The 17002-nt window shown below is 49.3% G+C and overlaps 6 protein-coding genes and 1 non-coding gene across 7 annotated transcripts; 4 read left to right on the top strand and 3 right to left on the bottom strand.

The window, feature by feature from the left end:
• Nucleotides 1–352: 352 nt before the first annotated feature.
• Nucleotides 353–2200, bottom strand: NFIA_089130 (uncharacterized protein; the record flags this gene model as incomplete). Its single annotated transcript, XM_001260852.1, has 1 exon — nt 353–2200. One exon carries the CDS (start codon nt 2198–2200, stop codon nt 353–355), a length of 1848 nt encoding a protein of 615 aa, XP_001260853.1.
• Nucleotides 2201–3747: 1547 nt separating this feature from the next.
• NFIA_089120 (cytochrome P450) lies at nt 3748–5402 on the top strand (the record flags this gene model as incomplete). Its single annotated transcript, XM_001260851.1, has 4 exons — nt 3748–3777; nt 3847–4953; nt 5010–5182; nt 5249–5402. The coding sequence occupies 4 exons, from the start codon at nt 3748–3750 to the stop codon at nt 5400–5402; spliced, it is 1464 nt and encodes a 487-aa protein (XP_001260852.1).
• Nucleotides 5403–9038: 3636 nt separating this feature from the next.
• Nucleotides 9039–9647, top strand: NFIA_089110 (uncharacterized protein; the record flags this gene model as incomplete). The annotated part of the gene is made up of 2 exons (XM_001260850.1): nt 9039–9474; nt 9556–9647. 2 exons carry the CDS (start codon nt 9039–9041, stop codon nt 9645–9647), a joined length of 528 nt encoding a protein of 175 aa, XP_001260851.1.
• A 1603-nt stretch (nt 9648–11250) lies between these two features.
• NFIA_089100 (uncharacterized protein) lies at nt 11251–11802 on the bottom strand (the record flags this gene model as incomplete). The annotated part of the gene is made up of 1 exon (XM_001260849.1): nt 11251–11802. One exon carries the CDS (start codon nt 11800–11802, stop codon nt 11251–11253), a length of 552 nt encoding a protein of 183 aa, XP_001260850.1.
• A 1743-nt stretch (nt 11803–13545) lies between these two features.
• NFIA_089090 (uncharacterized protein) lies at nt 13546–14127 on the bottom strand (the record flags this gene model as incomplete). The annotated part of the gene is made up of 1 exon (XM_001260848.1): nt 13546–14127. The coding sequence occupies one exon, from the start codon at nt 14125–14127 to the stop codon at nt 13546–13548; it is 582 nt and encodes a 193-aa protein (XP_001260849.1).
• Nucleotides 14128–14968: 841 nt separating this feature from the next.
• Nucleotides 14969–15066, top strand: NFIA_089080. Its single transcript has one exon. It is a non-coding gene; the product is annotated as a tRNA-Val (tRNA).
• Nucleotides 15067–15641: 575 nt separating this feature from the next.
• On the top strand, nt 15642–16379 carry NFIA_089070 (EXPERA domain-containing protein; the record flags this gene model as incomplete). The annotated part of the gene is made up of 1 exon (XM_001260847.1): nt 15642–16379. One exon carries the CDS (start codon nt 15642–15644, stop codon nt 16377–16379), a length of 738 nt encoding a protein of 245 aa, XP_001260848.1.
• Nucleotides 16380–17002: the final 623 nt, after the last annotated feature.

Genomic DNA, 17002 nt, shown 5'->3' with positions numbered 1-17002 from the left:
GTTCAGCTAGAAAGGATACAGGGAAGCAAATCGGAGTTCTCGGCTATTGGGAAATTACACAATGACTGCGATGGGTTTTCAATTCGGCTTACTATGCATTCATACAAATTTGAGAGCACATTTCACACACACACAGATCTTGTTTCTTACCAAGACGATATCTTTGTCATAAGCGTAGAACAATAAATGATAAATTGGGACCTAGAACACTCTGTGAAGAGAGTGGAAATTCTCCCGGTAGAGTCAATATGATACCTATCTGGCCTATGGACGACAGACCGCTTCGTCAACCTCTCCGAATTTCGCCGTATCTGATGCAAGCCTTGAAGAAATGCCCGGCGGCTGGTACCTCTTACGCGGCGGCTGTTTTGGGAGTGTTCAAAGGTTCATTTGTTATGGCCTGGAAGTACCGGGTAAGTCCAACCGCTATCTCCTTCATCCTAGTTCGATTAGCCCTTCCTTCATAGATTGCTTTACGGATTCGATAACCACGGCGCACCCTTTGCCAGTCACCGAGGGTCTCTTGCCAACCTGCTCCTCCTTCGTAGTACTCGTCTTGCTGCGTGGTTGACATTGCAAAGCCTTGCGGGGGCCTTCGAAGAATCCAGCTTGCTGGATCGACTTTCCCATCCCGTGGTTCATCTGCGGAATCTGCAAGTAACGCGAGGCCCTTGACGACGTCTTGAAGTCCTGACGCCCGTCGATTGCGATTGACAGCAACCCTCCAGGAATCCAAATGAGGTCTGTTGGCTGTTTTGCAAGGGCTCCCGGGATATTTGGGTCTCGGCCCCCAGCAAGGTATTGGATATGGAGAATTAGATCGTGGATCTCCCCAAAGACGTCTTGCTTGAATGGGGACCCGTGAAATAGGATCGAGTACAACCCAAGTCTCTCTATTTAGCCAGTGATTGGCAAGCAAGGCAAAGTGAAAAGGCCTACGACCAGGACTAAGCTGTTCGAAGAGCCATTCCAATTTTCGATTCAGGTCGTGCGCTAGCCTCGCCTCCCAGGTGCTTAGACTTCGTAAAGGTTCCTTTCCATGTGCCAGGTGCCTAGCTTTTGTTTGATGTTTCTTCCGCAGCTTCTTGCTCTTGTTAGTTTCGTCCAAGCTCCGCGGTCTTTTTGCACGATCTGAGCGTGGAGAGTTCTGAACGGCGCCAGGAGACGCAGCCTGGAGCCCCGAATCTCTGGCTTCTGCGCTTCGATGTGAACTATTATCGATGCGAAGTTGTGGCTTACAACGTCGGTGTTCAGCTTCAGAATCTTGTGCGCTTTCATCCGACATGTCGCCTCTGTCATGATCAACGTGTTGTTTCATGGATACGGCGTGACTGGTTGCGTCGGAGGAGGGATTGGCGATACTTCTTCCAAAGGTCCTTGGGACCAAGTCCAAAGACGCAGCGTGTTCGGAGGAGAAACTGCCAATAAGTCCAGATTCGGGGCTCCCTGGAGGACCGAGAAGCGGGCTCTGGTTGTAACGAATGCATTTTGACGTTTGAAGTTCCATGCGAGCCGACCACATCTGGTACGCAAGAGCACGAGGTCTCTTCTGAATCGAGCGAGAGCCAACTTCCCCATGTCCAAAATTCTGGCCAGTATAAAATCCTTCTGAGCAATCGACGAGCCTTGAACGACCGGGTTCTGTACTCAAAAGACATGGCATGGAAAGATTTTGTCGCATCGCTATATTGCGCTTCGGGAAAAGCAGGACCATACGGTTGCCTTTGCGTACGTATATTGAATGATTCAATGGCAAGGGCATTCCAGCATGGTTATAGAGTATGCGGAGATCTCGGAGTTGGATTGTGTCAGTCGTGGAGTTTCCCTCGAGTCTTCTATCCAGTTGTCTTGATGCAATCAGCGATAGTTGAGAACGATCGGACATTGACATCTGGCTCGATGATACATTATGAAAATCCCGTCTTTCTGATGACTTGAGCACAGCCATACACAGGTTCTGAGTTGAAAGACTGCGCCTTTCTGTGCAGGAACGTCCTGCTGTATTTTCACCAGGCGCCAGACAACGCCCAACTGAAGGGCCAGGGTTCCAGATGGCATCCGCCGTCGTGAATTCGTAGCTTCTGAAGCATTTTGGCACCCACCTGAGGAATCGTCGCCTTTCCTTGTACTTTTTCAGCTCCTTTTGGCCAGGATCCCACCAGACCCAGCGAAAGTCGGCCTTGGATGATCTCCACGCCATCCAGTCATGCAATCTTTGGAAACATTTTTGGAAAAGCCTCTTGTGGAACTCATGTCGTTGCAATGGTACCCAGCCATACCAGGTCCTCGCGTAGCGAGTGTTAACCGTCTTTCCTTGCCTGATGACTCGGTCCCGCGTGAGGAATCGAATGAACTGCCCAATTTTCCAGAATAAAACCGCGAGCACGAAAATGCAGATAGTTCCCACAAACAGTTGGATCAGTACCCTCAAACTAATGTACCTTGTAACCCGTATTGGTTGTGCGTGAGCGCTATTAAAAGAGTGAGAAACAGAAAAGGATTGATAGTATCGTGTGTGAAGGACAGGCGCCATCTGAGAGATAACCGAGCGTCGGCCAGATGTTCATCGTGATAACAATACTGTTCTTAGATGCGAAGTCATCCATATTGCATGAGATAGCTCAGGTGTCAAAGTCAACGTCACGACACGTGAGCGAGGGCGCAGAGAGCAGTTGGAGCCCAAAATGGAAGGAAGGTGTCTTTCCGTCTCCCTTTCTACTTCGAGGACTGCAGCAGGTCTACTCTTCTAGGTCCCGGCTCAAGTGAGATATCAGGGTGGTTTCTCCTACATGATTTAGACTCACTGCTTGGTGATATTAAATGCATCGTCCGCGATTCCAGAGTGAACCAGACCATCAGTCAAGCGAGAATGAGTTTCGTTTCTGCATACTCCAGGTTCATGCCAATGCAATGGCGCTTAGGAAACAGATCGATGTGCTCGTGAAAATAATGCCATGACCATCGGTCGTGCCATCGCTGGTCTAGGATCGGCGGGAATCAGCTTGAAGCGATTGTATTGAATGGAAAGTAGGTCATCGCTAGAGTCTTCTAGCCGAGGCCAGGTTCATACTTGCGCGTGAAGTAGTAGTTACCTCTAATATACCTTGAGATCACCTTTCAAAATATATATATATAGGGATGAAGCGGGGTTGAACTCTATAGATAGCTCTTTTGTGTTGACCTAATTCATATAGAAAGTATCTATTCGATATTTATGCAACAATTCTTTTCCATGCGTTTTCAGAACGTCGCTAAATCTTAGTCTAGTGTATGGATGTCCATCCGTTGATCTCCGTCGGATTTGTCCGGCGATAACACCACGTCTTTGGCCGTAAGCATAAAAATATGCGCCATTTCGCCTCCACTGCCTGTAGCCGGCCGCTACAGCCGTGCTATGAAATCGACCTAACCTCACGAGTCATGACATCGTGCATAAGTGGAGAGGATATCTTGTGACACTAGACAGTTATGCCATAATGGTACCCCACTTTGACATCCCATCGGACATCATGGTCGGTCTATCAAGCCATCAAGCACCTAGTCTAGCTCTGGCTTTAGCTCTAGCAATGTCACACACAAGGGTTCGAAGCAACAAGCGAATAAGCTGAAGCACTACTGCTACAGCTGGGCCCCGGTGATGCTACCTCGGCGCACTCGTACGTGGCCAGTTATTTAAGCCAGTGTCCATCCTGGATCAGGATCCGGACGATGCAAACTCCTGACAGACCTAAAATAGGATAGAAAAGGATGAGTCCAATATCTATCGTGCTATCCATAGTGAGTGCACTTAACCCACAGACTGCCTGACTGGAAAGCGTCCTGCTGAGCTGACCTTGAGTATAATAGCTGGTAGCAGTTCTGCTTGGGCAGGCTATCTACAATATTTATCTACACCCGCTTCGGAAATTTCCTGGTCCCAAGCTCGCGGCATGCTCGAATATATGCTACATCTGGTGGACAATCTCAGGGGAAATACATGCCAAGCTAAAGGAACTGCATGACCAGTATGGCGATGTTGTGCGCATTTCGCCCTCCACCCTGGTGTACCGAAGCGCCAGCGCTTGGAAAGACATCTACGGTCACCGGAAACACGGTGCCAGTTCGTTCATCAAGGATCCCGAGTACTATATCCCCAGCCCGAACGGCGGGCATATACTTACAGCTGGTGACGCCGATCACGCCAGACAGCGGCGCCTATTGTCGCATGCATTCTCCGAGAAAGCGATGAGAGAACAGGAGTCGCTCGTACAGCATTATGTGGATCTTCTCGTCGAGAAACTACGTGCTGAATGCGCTGCTTCGCGAAGCACGGTCGATATGATGAAGTGGTACAATTACACCACCTTTGATATTATTGGCGATTTGGCCTTCGGGGAGCCGTTCGATTGCCTCCGGGACAATCGCTACCACCCCTGGGTGAAGATGGTTTTCCAAAGTGTGAAAATGAGCGTCTACCTGAGACTCATTCATCTTTATCCGTTGCTAGAATCGCTGGTTAAAAGGTTACTCCCAAAGAAGGCTGCGAAAATGAGAAATGAGCACTGGCGCATGAGTAAGGACAAAGTCAGTCGTCGGCTTGACCTGCAGACTAGCAGACCGGACTTCATGTCCTGCATTCTGAGACACAATGACGAACGAGGCATGACGCGGCAGGAGATAGAAGCGAATGCAGGTGTTTTGATTCTTGCTGGGAGTGAGACAACCGCTACCTTGCTGTCCGGCTGCACTTTTTATCTCCTGAAACACCCTGAAAAGTACAATAAGCTCGTCCAGGAAATCAGAGGAGCTTTTCAGAAGCAAGACGATATCACCTTCCTTTCAGTGGCAAGACTCCCGTACTTGCACGCTGTTCTCGAAGAAAGCTTACGATTATATCCTCCTGTGCCAGGATATCTTCCAAGAAAGGTCCCGATGGGGGGAGCTTCCATTGATGGACAATATGTCCCCGGAGGTGTACGCAAAGTCTTGAAGATCATTTGACACATCCCTTCCGCTAACCGCTTCGATAGGTCTCTGTATCTGTAGTACCATTCTCGGCTTCTCGGGCGAAATCCAATTTCGCCGAGCCCGAATCTTTTATTCCTGAGCGTTGGCTGGAAAACAGGGATCGTAGGTTTGAAACGGATAACAGAGAGGCTTCGCAACCCTTCTCCTTTGGTCCTCGAAACTGCCTAGGCAAGAAGTATGTTGCTGCACTTTCTCCTGCCTCGACTCATTACTGACAAGGGCTTTTGTTCCCTCGATACAGTCTCGCTTATGCTGAAATGCGCCTCATCGTTGCAAAGCTGCTCTGGAACTTTGACATGACCCTCCATGAAGACTACCGCGACTGGGATGATCAGACATCGTATATCATCTGGCAGAAGCCTTCTTTGATGGTGGAACTGAAGGCCGTCAGGTGAGCATTTGCACATGCGGGAGCTCAAGCGTTGCCCATCTGCTTTGTGCGGTTTGGTTCCGGTAGGGTATGGCAATACTCTCATTCGGGATAACATAGGGCTTGTGCCAAGGACATAGGTTCCTTGCTTTTTGTGTAACGTTGATACACTTACTAGCTGCTGATCCGCCTCACTAATTAAGCGCAGTCCTCTGAAAATAAGTCGCCTCCTTTTAGTGGTCTGTAAACTTTGTCCCTATTTGGGACGGGGTGCATGAGCAGCCCTGTCCAATGCTGGAGTCCCTCTTACAGGATGAGATGGATTAAGGTACTTTGTTGTTTTGAGGTTGGTCTTACGAGTCATGACACAAGTGCGAGTCTGTTATAGCGCACGGTTCAACCGGGCGACGATCTCGTGCCCTCCTGGACCATCTCATTCGGCGGGGCAATGGATCACTGCGGCCGGGAGTAAGTGCTGCCACCCCTGCAACGTACATACCTCAGTAGTGGTACTTTTTGGCTGATAGAAACTTCTTCTGTGACTGACTGCAAAGCCGCAGTTTAACACTGTCTTTCTGGGGCCAGATCTGGTCTGGCGAAGCACATGTAATTCACTCGGTTACGCAAAGAGATGCGCGTTCCAGTTGGGGCTGTGGTATGCCTTGCAGTCCACCGGACAATATTGCGATTTACGAGACTTGCCAACTGTGTTAGATTGATACATTTGCTAAAACAAGAAGATCATTTGTCGATGTGTAACCTCATTTAGAAGAACCGGAACCATGCGGTCTCAGGCTCCGAGGATCGAGTTGCGCTTTTGGTAGGAGATCCTCAAGTACATTCTCCACAATCATTCGAGCATTGCGATAGCGCGTGCCGGATACCATTGTATCATCCCAAATAGATTCTCCATACGCTAAAGTCAATGAATAAAGCGGTGAACAGGCTGAAGCGAGTCTCGAGACCCAAGAACTCATGGGCGGATAGTCCCAGTCCGACGGATCTTGCGAACTCAGCAATGCAGACGAGGAATAGGACGCAAAGGCACGGAAAGGCTAAGTTTAGGAAACTGTATCCATGAGACAGATGACGTTTGCGAGTTCATCCTGTTGGATGCCCAGTATGAGAGTCAAAGCGTAATCACACGACATCAACGAGGCATTATGCTGGCCTAGCAACCACGCTATTAGACTACAGATCTGGACAAAGCAGTAGAATGAGGCCCAGAGCTCCAGGCGAGACCGAACCAATGTTTCCTCCTGGGAAAAGTCCTGTAGGAATCCTGGATTCCTCGGTTTCACCGCCACAACTTGACCGTTCATGATCCACTTCAGCCACAGGTGGCTTGTGTGTTATCATGCTGAATCGGCGATCCACAAAGAACTATTGGTTGTATGCGGAATGGATGGTAGATCTCGTCTCAAGTCGTCAAGGAGTGCTCCACGGCATCGAGCATTGCACCGTGCATGAGAGGAAAAGCAAATACGAGGATGCCCCACAACTTGTCAGAGGGACAATGCAGATCCAACGAACTTTTTCATACTGTGTTGGCTGTCGATCAAGGAGCCTTCCTTTGTCCTGTTTCCTGTCATGGAGATTTGACTCAACTGTTCACGAGCAATACCTGAATATTGTGTCCCTGTACACCGCGCAGCAGGAGAAGCCTGAACCCTGGGTTTTACTCCACTAGTCCGTTGCGGGCTGCGGGGGACCACTATCATGATAGCAGTTTATCAAGCAAATAATGGCCAATCTAGACCATATTGTTAATATGATGGTCAGTAGTCAATGATTGGTCGGAACAACTGGTGACCTCGTGGAAGGTCAGGGGATCCTGGGATGGAATCGTGTAGAGAGGAGTGCAGTTCATGACAGTTTAGGTTCAAAAGAAGCAAGTATGGAATGATCGACGTTGGAAACAGGCAGTGGTTTAGTATGTGGGAGCTTGGAAGAGACAACTGCATCCAATAGCGCGATTCAGCAAGGTGATGACCATGGAAGACAGACATGCAACAAAAACAAAAGCAGAGAAAACCCCGCTATTAGAAGTCTGGGTGAGGCTGTAGTGGGGAACTGTGGCTTGTGGCAAGGACTAAACCGGAAGGAGGTGTGGCGAAGTTACTGGCCCAACACTGTCCAAAATTGTCCCTGTTACCCAAAGCACTGTGATCCATCTGATTATGGAGATTGCTTCCCCATCCAGGCTACAGGGATTGAGTTCAATTGGCGCAATCGTCTGATTTTGGTAAACAACTATCTTGGTTGACTATCCCTTCTGACCGTTCTCCGATACAAGAACGGAAAGCTTTGTGTACCACTGCGGAAACTAGGACGTGCTTTGTTCCAGCCCGGTTGTCCGTTCCTCCAGGTTCTGAACTCCATTGGATAGCGAAGAAAGTCTATCTATCGAAAATTTCTTCGTCACGCTGTACATTGTTTGACGGAATGTCCAACGTCTTGGTTTCGTAGAAACACTGCGATTGCCACAACATGTTGACTCGCACACTACAGTGAACAAGCATGATCCTTCCGAGAACGCGTGATGGATGCAAGCTTTGTATCGTCATTCGTCCCTTTCCAGCATTGAGTATCTCTCTGGGCCCACAAAAAAGCAAAGGGAACTTCATGGACCATCCATCTTCAAGTCCAAAGGGTGAAGCATGAGCCACCTCTTCCCCAGAGGTCCACTGATACAATGGTCTACTGTTTGCGAATACGGATGTAAAGGCTAGCGTCCGAGATACCCGTGGAATGCGTTATAGATCTCGCATGATGCGCTAGGATTTGCATCTTGTGCTTCACAATTCGATTGGCTCCCCCCGAAGCGGATCTGACATCTCGACCTTACCATCCATCTCTCTGCTTGATTCCCGGGAATTCTCAGTTGCTTTAGCGCTGTGGAAACTATATCCGTGTTAATTCAATGCGGTGTTAGAGTGGCGTTCGCTTGAGGAGATGGTGCCAGCACAAGGCCAAGAAAAACAAATATGGAGAGAGGCACAACACCACCTGTTCAGAGAATAATATAACGAATGAGAAGACGATTAGAAGAACAGGAGAGGAGAGGCCCAGATGTGGGTTCCACTTTCCCAAAATGCCCATATTGCAGGAAGGATGAATTTTTCATTTCATGCTTATGGGTTCGATTCATGCGAACCCAAATCCAGTAAACACTGGGACAAGCTTGCGGGCCCTTATCTAGCGTCAGCACATAACTGTAATACCACGCAGATCCACATTCTCGCTAATCTTGCATTTCAAGGGAGCTATTGAGATTAGCTTTTTTTCCCTTGTCTGCGGTGGCAAACCTGCTAAGACAGTATTCAGCACTGTCCTCCAAATTGGAAATATGTTATGATGCCCTTTTCGGTAGGGTTCAATCTATATGAGGCCGGCACTCAACATATATGAACCACCCTCGGGAGCCCATTATTATCCTACCTTTTGCTTCTAATTCAAGAGCCATTGTCTCTATTAATTGTCTGGTCAATCCTCTTGCTTGTGCTATGTTAAATTCCTTCTACCGTTGATATCCCATTTCAGGCTAAAGATATAGGCTACTTGCATTGTTGAAGTTGGGCCCGAGCTGACTCCATCGAATTGCTCTGTCCGGTACGATAACAAAGACCACATCGATCTCTAACAAGGGAGGCCTGCAAAAATGGTTCAGAGCAAAGGAGGAAGTTCCCGGGGAAGCTCCAGTCGGGAGTTCGGCATCACATTTGAGATTGAGCCCCCGGCTGCTGTTCGTCCTGGGACGCCATTTACCCTGCCAGTAATTGTGGCAGTCAGGCCCGTGGGCAACCTAGTGAACCCAGCAGTTCAGCACATGGTTGCGCACGCATCGCTCAGGAGCGAGACGGGAACGGCTGCGGCCACCGGACTGGCGGGGACGCTAACGTCCAGTGTGCGCAGTCGAAATGGGAACACGACAAGCGGATTTGCCAAGTTCAGCCCGCTGAGCATTGCGCAGCCAGGTCGGTACCGAATTCGAGTGATCCTCGGTGCTGCCTCACACAGCGGAGTCACCACAAAGGAGTATGTCGACTCGGGGGTCATTCATGTCCATGCAGGAGCAGAAGCCGTGCAACGCCCAAGTATGTATTGTCCTTGGATTTGCGTCAGAGGCCTTGCACAACGCTGCATATTCATCTTGACCACCGACTGACCGGTTCCAGCGCATTTGCAGATATCTAAGCTCCAGGCCTTGACGGCGGAAAATATCGATATAACACCGGCTGACATTGCCGCGTGGCAGAGAGCGGCATGAGCATCTCTCGGCTCTCACTCAATAGAGGGACTTGTTCCCACATCACCCTTCATAGATCCAACGGTTATCATGATTACACGGCCGGACGCTTCCAAGTCACGAACCTGACGGGGGCGGGGAGTGGGCGGGCCACATTATTGTTTATGGGACAAGGAGTACAGCTGGAGAACTGCAATTTCGTGATTATTCGGCTCTGGCGTTCTGCTGCGTTTTCAAAATTTATTTGTTTTATTCTATTTTATTTGCAAAGTTTCCCTTTTGGGTCGACTAGTATCCCATGATTCCCCCTTTTTTTGTTATCACCCCTGAGACGTCCTGCCGGACCAATATTTATTCTACTGTTTAATGATAGTTCTTATTCATAGATTGGCCATAACACACGGTATTAGCCACTAAATTCATCAAACTCCCCCCCCTCGTTCCCGCCGGTACCCTCGTAATGAACACCGGTAAATTGTCTCGGTGAATGAATGCTTAAGGCTTCAAATCCCTAAGCTGCGCCTGCGGAGTGTGGACTCGGGCTTGGGAGCTGCCGACTATTGACGGGTCCCATCCCACGTGTGCTTGCAGTAGAAGAGGCTACGGCACAAGAACCCAGCAATCACGATTAGAAAATCGAAAAAAAGAAGATAAAATATGCGGGTCGAGTTCTTGGCAAATTATCGAAGTATCGGCCTGAAGAGCGTCACCTGCGATTTCTAGACGATCGGGCACGCCTAGTGGTCGATCTGGTGGGGAGCTGAGAGCTGAGAGTTGACTTGCTTACGGAGCACTTACTGGTAACTAATTCATGCAAGGCAGAGTAAGGTCGACTACCTGACCCATTTTGCCTTCAATGTGCTCTCCTTCTGTTTTTGAAATTTTTGTACGTTTGTAAAACAGGTTGTTGACTTGCTACCTTAACTCAATCTGCGTATGACTGGCAACTACGGAGTAGACCGGGACGAAAGGCGCCAGGGTTGCAGGCTAGGTCAAAACCCTAAGTGGATGTGGTGACCCTGACTACTGTTTCATGGAACATTATTCCGAAATCTGCTTCAGGATCTCAAAGATGGGTTCCAGCTGGTGGGATGGTTGATGTTGTTGATGACTTTTATCTTGGTTTCTACAGTGGTGATAGATGATGGTCGGGCTTACTGAGCAAGGTATGTGGTCCATGCACTGGGCTCTAACAATCAATTTAACTATGTTTCAAACTTTCTTCAGATCCAGGTCGCTGACTGAATGAAATTGAAAGTAGTATGCACAATCATAAAGACAAACCAAGACCAGTCATAGGTGCGCGTCGACTGAGTGGCGGAACGCCGAGATGGATACAGCGAATGCGTGGCGTTTCTTTTTCGGATGTCCAATCTCTGGTGCCGTGCATTGCCTGGAGTAGATCCTCGGTTTGATGGAGCTTCTTGCGGTGTTTGACCTCGATGCTCGGACTGTTCCGAGAAAGTGATGACTTATCGAAGAGGATACCGTTCACTGCTGGTATGTTCAAGTGTCCGTCGGTGCGTGTCATGTCTACGATGCTGTTGAACAGTGACACTGATTGGGGCCCAGTCTCAAGTCGAGGACCAAAGGAGAGGCAGAAATGATACCAAGAACGCGACGCTCAGCTCTCTTTTCCATGACGCAAGCGATCAACGCCCTCTCGGACGGTGTCCCGCAAACTGAACCCACCGAACAACCAATCGTTAGAATGACGGCCGTAGTGGTTCACAGTCCCGCTGTAGCGACGATAATCGTCGCCGCTCTTTCTGGACTGGGAGCTGTATGATCCCGAGTCGCGCTTCTGCAGATCAGCAGAAGTTGGACTGGTGGGCTCGATGGGAGACATTGCGGTGGGGCTTGTTGAACGTCGAGGGATATTGTCACTAGAAGTAGGAACCTTTCTAGGAATGGTTTCGCCGTAGTTGTCGGATGTGGAGCGACGAGTACGATTTACCGGCAACTCTGTGCCAATTGCTGCGGGCGACTTTGAACGAGGGCGAAATAGTCTTGCGCCAGATGGGAAGGAGAGTCTGTGGGAGGATTGGCGGGGACTGTCAGTGGCGTTGCCGCTTTGGGAGGAGTCGGATGAGGAGACAGTGGTTGTGTGAGAAAGCGGACGATGGATATTGTTCTGCTCGATTACTGCGGGACCAGCACGGTGCTGATCTTTCATATTCAGGAAAATTTCAAAAGGTATGTAAGGTCTTTACCCGGATTGGGACTTTGAACTTGGAAGAAGAGAATCAAGAGTTGAGAACAAAGACTAACCGAAGCGGCGGACAGATAGTCATATTTATGTCTTTCAGCTCCAGCATCGACATCCTCTTACGGTGTACTCCGGACACTCAACTTCCATTACCTATCTTCTCCCTCCCCGTCGTCCAATCATCGAGCCATGAGGACGGGACTGACATTTCCTGGGGCACCGGGTCCCTGCTCCCATTGACGAATCAAGAGCTGCCAACGATTCTGACTTTCCAGAGTCGGTGAGATTCTCGGCTGGCCCCACTCACTCTGCCCTACAAGGTTGACGAAGAGCCAATCACCATTTCGACACCTGCAGATTGATTCCCCAGAAGGGCCAAATTCACCGCTTCTGCCTGGTGACCTGAATCATCGACAGCAGTGTCACTTGGTAATTATTCGACCTTCGTGAATGGATGATGATAAAGAGTGCCAAACCTTGGATACGACACGTATCACTTCACCTCCGCTGTCAATGATTGAGTTCCGCTCAAATCCTCTTTTAGAATGAACATCCCTCAGTCATCGTTTCCCTTTCACTTCCCCACATGTCAAACAAACCCTCTGAGAAGGCCTAAGCAGCTGAGACCTGCCCAGGGTGGTAGGGCCGTTCTAGCGTGCTTCGAGAAGGATATCGGGCAACTCAATGGTCCAATCACATCATCTGGCCCCCACGAGAGGGTAATTCTTGCATTGCAACTGGCCGAATGGGAGGAGGAGCCTACCCATTATTCTATGCGGGCTATGCGTTAGTGTAGGATTAGCCCAGGATGACTCGGTGACTTCAAGGTAGAAACATTTCTCGACTGAAGGGAGTAGCCCGGCTGTCTGACACGTTTCAGAGTCTGACTCGGTTGACTATGCAGACCTCCTCAAGGCTCGAGCAACCAACTGAAGGACAGTGATTAGCGGCATGCACCAAATTTTGAAGCCAGGACACACGATTACTGCTGCTACTAGTCTGTGTCTACTGCCGAGTGAGCAGCTGCCAAGAACAGAAGTGCAAAAAGAAATGAACGTCTCCACACTTGAGGCTCTAATTCTCTAGCTACTTGGTAATTTGCACTCATATGACATCACCTGATTGCCTGCCAAGTTAAACAGTCAGAGTGCTTCTCCTCGGCACATTTGTTCCGATCATTGCCCCAGGAAAAAAAGATACCAATGCGCTAATAGCTAATAGGAACTATGGCCTGAGATCACCTGGGTTAGATTTCGTGAATAAGGTTCATTCAATCCCCCGCCAGAGATTGACCACACACATCTAAATTCTAATCCTGGCGCTTGATGTTTCACTAATGGATCGAGATTGGTGCTGGTAGTGCCTTTGAATATGGTTGGGTTTTGTGGGACGATATTCAAGGTGTGATTGAAGGACTTGGAGCCAACAGAGGCAATATCAGTGCTTACGCATACAATACTCTGCATATACTATCCTAGCACGGCGGACACATACTCCCCATGCCCCCTTAAGATAAACAATGCAACAACTCACATCAATTAAGACTATGCATATTTGCTCTATAACAGTGTAGAGCAATCCTCGGCCTGCCATGTTCCAGAAATAGCTATATTTTGGAGTGAGAGTGAGGGTCAATTCACTAGTATTCAAAACCATGAAGACTAAAGAAGCAACTACACCAAACGCCAGGAGCACCCGAAATCTCAGCAATCACTCCTCCAAAAGTGTCCACAGACTCGCGCTTGGCGCCCTCCATGACCGCGGCTGCTCCGAATGACACCTCCGATGATTCCTCTCAGCCGCCAAGTAATCAGAATCGTCAACGGCTGTTGTTTTTCTCCCCCGATCAGCAAACATATCAGCTGGTTGTGTCTCAGCCGCTTGAGGCACCCAAACTGAGACCACCACCTGTTTCCCAGCCGAAGTAGTTGTAGGCAAAACGAACAGCGATCGAGCCTTATCCAGAGGCGGACGAATCATCCGTCGTAGCGAGCCTGTGCCGCTGCTCGTCGTAGCACTCCTCTGCGAGGATGTATGATGTCGGACGGCGTGCTTCGAAGCAAACCACCGGTGGGACCGCATCGTCTTCGTCCGCACAATGCCGGCAGATGCAGCATCATCTTCCGGTACATCTTCGGAGACGATGGGTGCCAGGTAGTGTTCTTCGAGCTCCGCGAGCGTTGACGGATCTAGTGCGCTGGAATTCCGGGCGATTCTTCTTTCGCGCAGCTGCGCGGCTGGACTGCCAAAGGGCCAGGAGTGGCGTCTTCGATGGTGACGCAGGTGTGGCATGTTAAAAAAACCAGAGTAAACAAAGACTTTCTTTCTTTGTAGAACGATAAATGCTATGCTCCCTATGCAGAAAATGTATCAGAGAAATGTGGAATGGACCAAGTATCTCTCTACTTCCTCCTTAACGAGAGACAAAAGATAGCCATCCGGATCCTCCCAATAATATCACAGAAGCCAAATGGCCAGATTTCTAATTCAGGCTTCAGCCTGCCTTATATCTGACTTTATAGAGCTCCGCCCTCTGGAAATGATCATGAGGCCACCACGGGAAGGGCGCACGCGTCAGAAGGCGTGAGCAGGGAGTCGCCCGGTGACTAATTTATAGTGAACACAAAACCAGTCTACTCTAGCCTGGGCAAGCTCTATGGCTGTTCATACTGTCAGGGTAAATCTCCATTCGTGATCACAGGGCGCAGAGGGGCCCCGAATTGAGTCACGGAACGGGTAGGCAGCAGGGGCCCGGATCTGGGTAACAGACGATCATCTGTGGCGTACTGAGCAACGTCTGAGTGGCAGGCGACTGTCCGACTGCAGACGATATTCAGGACAGATGCAGCTTCAGATTCGGTGACATCATGAGAAGCTGTGACCGATTCCCCGGACCTATATCAATAGTTGATAGGCCAGCTTGCTGGATGTGTCCTAGATCATTTGGACTTGCGACCGCAAGGGTAGTACAGTCAGCGGATGATGGACGGGAGAAGAGTCGTGGCATCTCGTCACATGTGTGGTTTCCAATATCAAAACAAGGAATTTCTTGATTAGAAGCAATCATGGTTCATCTATAGCAAGTTCGCTTATGAAGGGTAATATCAATAAGCTTCCAACAAGAACCAGAACCAGTCACGTGGTCTAATGGTTATGATTTCTCGTTCACAATCAAAGTGAGCTTCTTCAAGGATACCGAGAAGGTTCCCGGTTCGATCCCGGGCGTGACTACTTTTTTTGTTTTTGCAATTTGCGATCAAGCACTGGGGATTAATTGTGCTAGGACTGCTAAATTGAAGGTATAATCCCCTTGGGCTAAAGCATCATCAGTTCATGGACGTTCCTGAAGAATGATCTGGTATAAACATGGCGCTGGAAGGTGGAGCCGGTCCTTGAAAGCTTGATGGCTGTAAGAATCTCTGAATGGAAATGAAGTCCAGATCAAATCACTAATGGAAAGATTCCATCCATGCCATCACTTTCAAATAATATAAATACATACATACCATCATGGTGCGAATTGTTCAAGGTCGACGAAGGGCGTGGAGATAATTTCCGTAGTAAGTATGCCTAAGGCATCCACGTCATAGTCCCGTTGCGACTAGTGTTTCAAAATCAGGGGTTGTTGATTTGTTCTCACTAGACTCACTCTTCAATCCATCTATCACAGACTGGACAATCTCAATGTGATCCTTCAATAAAAGCTCTGCTCACTTGAAATACCGTCCGTTAATCTACAGACTGCACTTCATTTCGTTCTGCAACCTACTCTACCTCAAAGAGACCTACAGTGATAGACGATAGCCATGTCTTCCACCATTCCTTTCACCCTCGACGTCCCGACGTTACTCTGTATCGGCTTTACCCTATCATTCATGCCTATCGCCTACCTGCTCGGCAGGGCACTGATACCATCTTCTCAAACGCGCAACCGGATACTCTTCTACTGGCACGCCTACGATGCCTTAACCCACATCTTCATCGAAGGATCGTTCCTATACGAGTGCTTCTACAGCTACGCCACGCTCCCCGCCGGCGTTAGCAAAGAGCCATACTTCCTAGGCCACAAGGACCGCGTATACGGCGCAGCCTACGGAACAGGCCCAAGTGCTCGACTATGGCAGGAATACGCAAAAGCAGACCGTCGCTGGGCCGTCGCAGACGCTCCCACCATCTCTATTGAGCTCTTGACTGTATTTCTTGGCGGCCCCGCGGCCGTGTATGTGTGCTACTTGCTTTGGAAAGCATCGAGCAGCCGGTCGACTGCGTCGGCAAAGGGCGCGGCTAAGGCGAGATTGTGGCTGGTTGCGCCTGCGCTGGCGACGGCTGAGCTGTACGGGGGTTTTATGACATTTGCGCCGGAATGGTTGACGGGAAGTTCCCAGTTGGATACCAGTAATCCTGTGTACCTCTGGTTTTACCTCTTCTTCTTTAACACCTTGTGGGTGTGGATTCCGCTCTGGGTGCTTTGGGAGGCTGGCAAAGAGCTGCGAGCGGCTTTTGTGACGGCAGAGAAGGCTGATGAGGGCCGGAAGACCAGGTAAACGACTGCTTTGGTCTTGGACAAATGCACAGAATACGGAGTACATGAGCAGCAATGAGACGAAGGACAGAATTTTGATGCCTGTTTGATTGCATATATCCAGATATAGTTTCTCATCCATGGTTTAGGGTCGCAATGGAGACTCACCCCTAGTTCTTTATGAGACGTTCGATGTTGAGTATACGTCGATACTATCTATATATGGCGGGCTTTATGTAAGTTGTTTGTCCCAGTCGCAACCTGCGATCCGCAAAGAGCTCGCTAGGCGCGTACCTGAGCATGGTACGGAGTTATTGTCAAACGACAATACAAGGCGGACTCTAAGATCGCTCCGGGTGCGGAGCGAATTGGCCCTGGTCGATGGCTGGAGCCTGGAAGGAACAACTCCATCCGCGTCTCATGTATCAGGGGATTGCTGAGTTGATCATCGGCCAAACAGATTGACTTCGTGTTCATCTAATTAAATATCTATTGCCCCTCTAGAGAGGTAATCGAACAGCCAAGGAAATCTACGCCCTCAACCCGTACAGATTCAGCCCTATATGGCCGATTTGTGGAGCGGCCCACCTGACTAAGCGCCTCAGCCTTGCTTGCGCCACATTACTTACTGCCTTGGTGCCATGG

Source organism: Aspergillus fischeri, genomic scaffold (genome assembly GCF_000149645.3).
Source record: "Aspergillus fischeri NRRL 181 1099437636264 genomic scaffold, whole genome shotgun sequence".
Classification (NCBI taxonomy): Eukaryota; Fungi; Ascomycota; class Eurotiomycetes; order Eurotiales; family Aspergillaceae; genus Aspergillus; species Aspergillus fischeri.
This window is presented reverse-complemented; position numbering and strand designations above follow the sequence as displayed.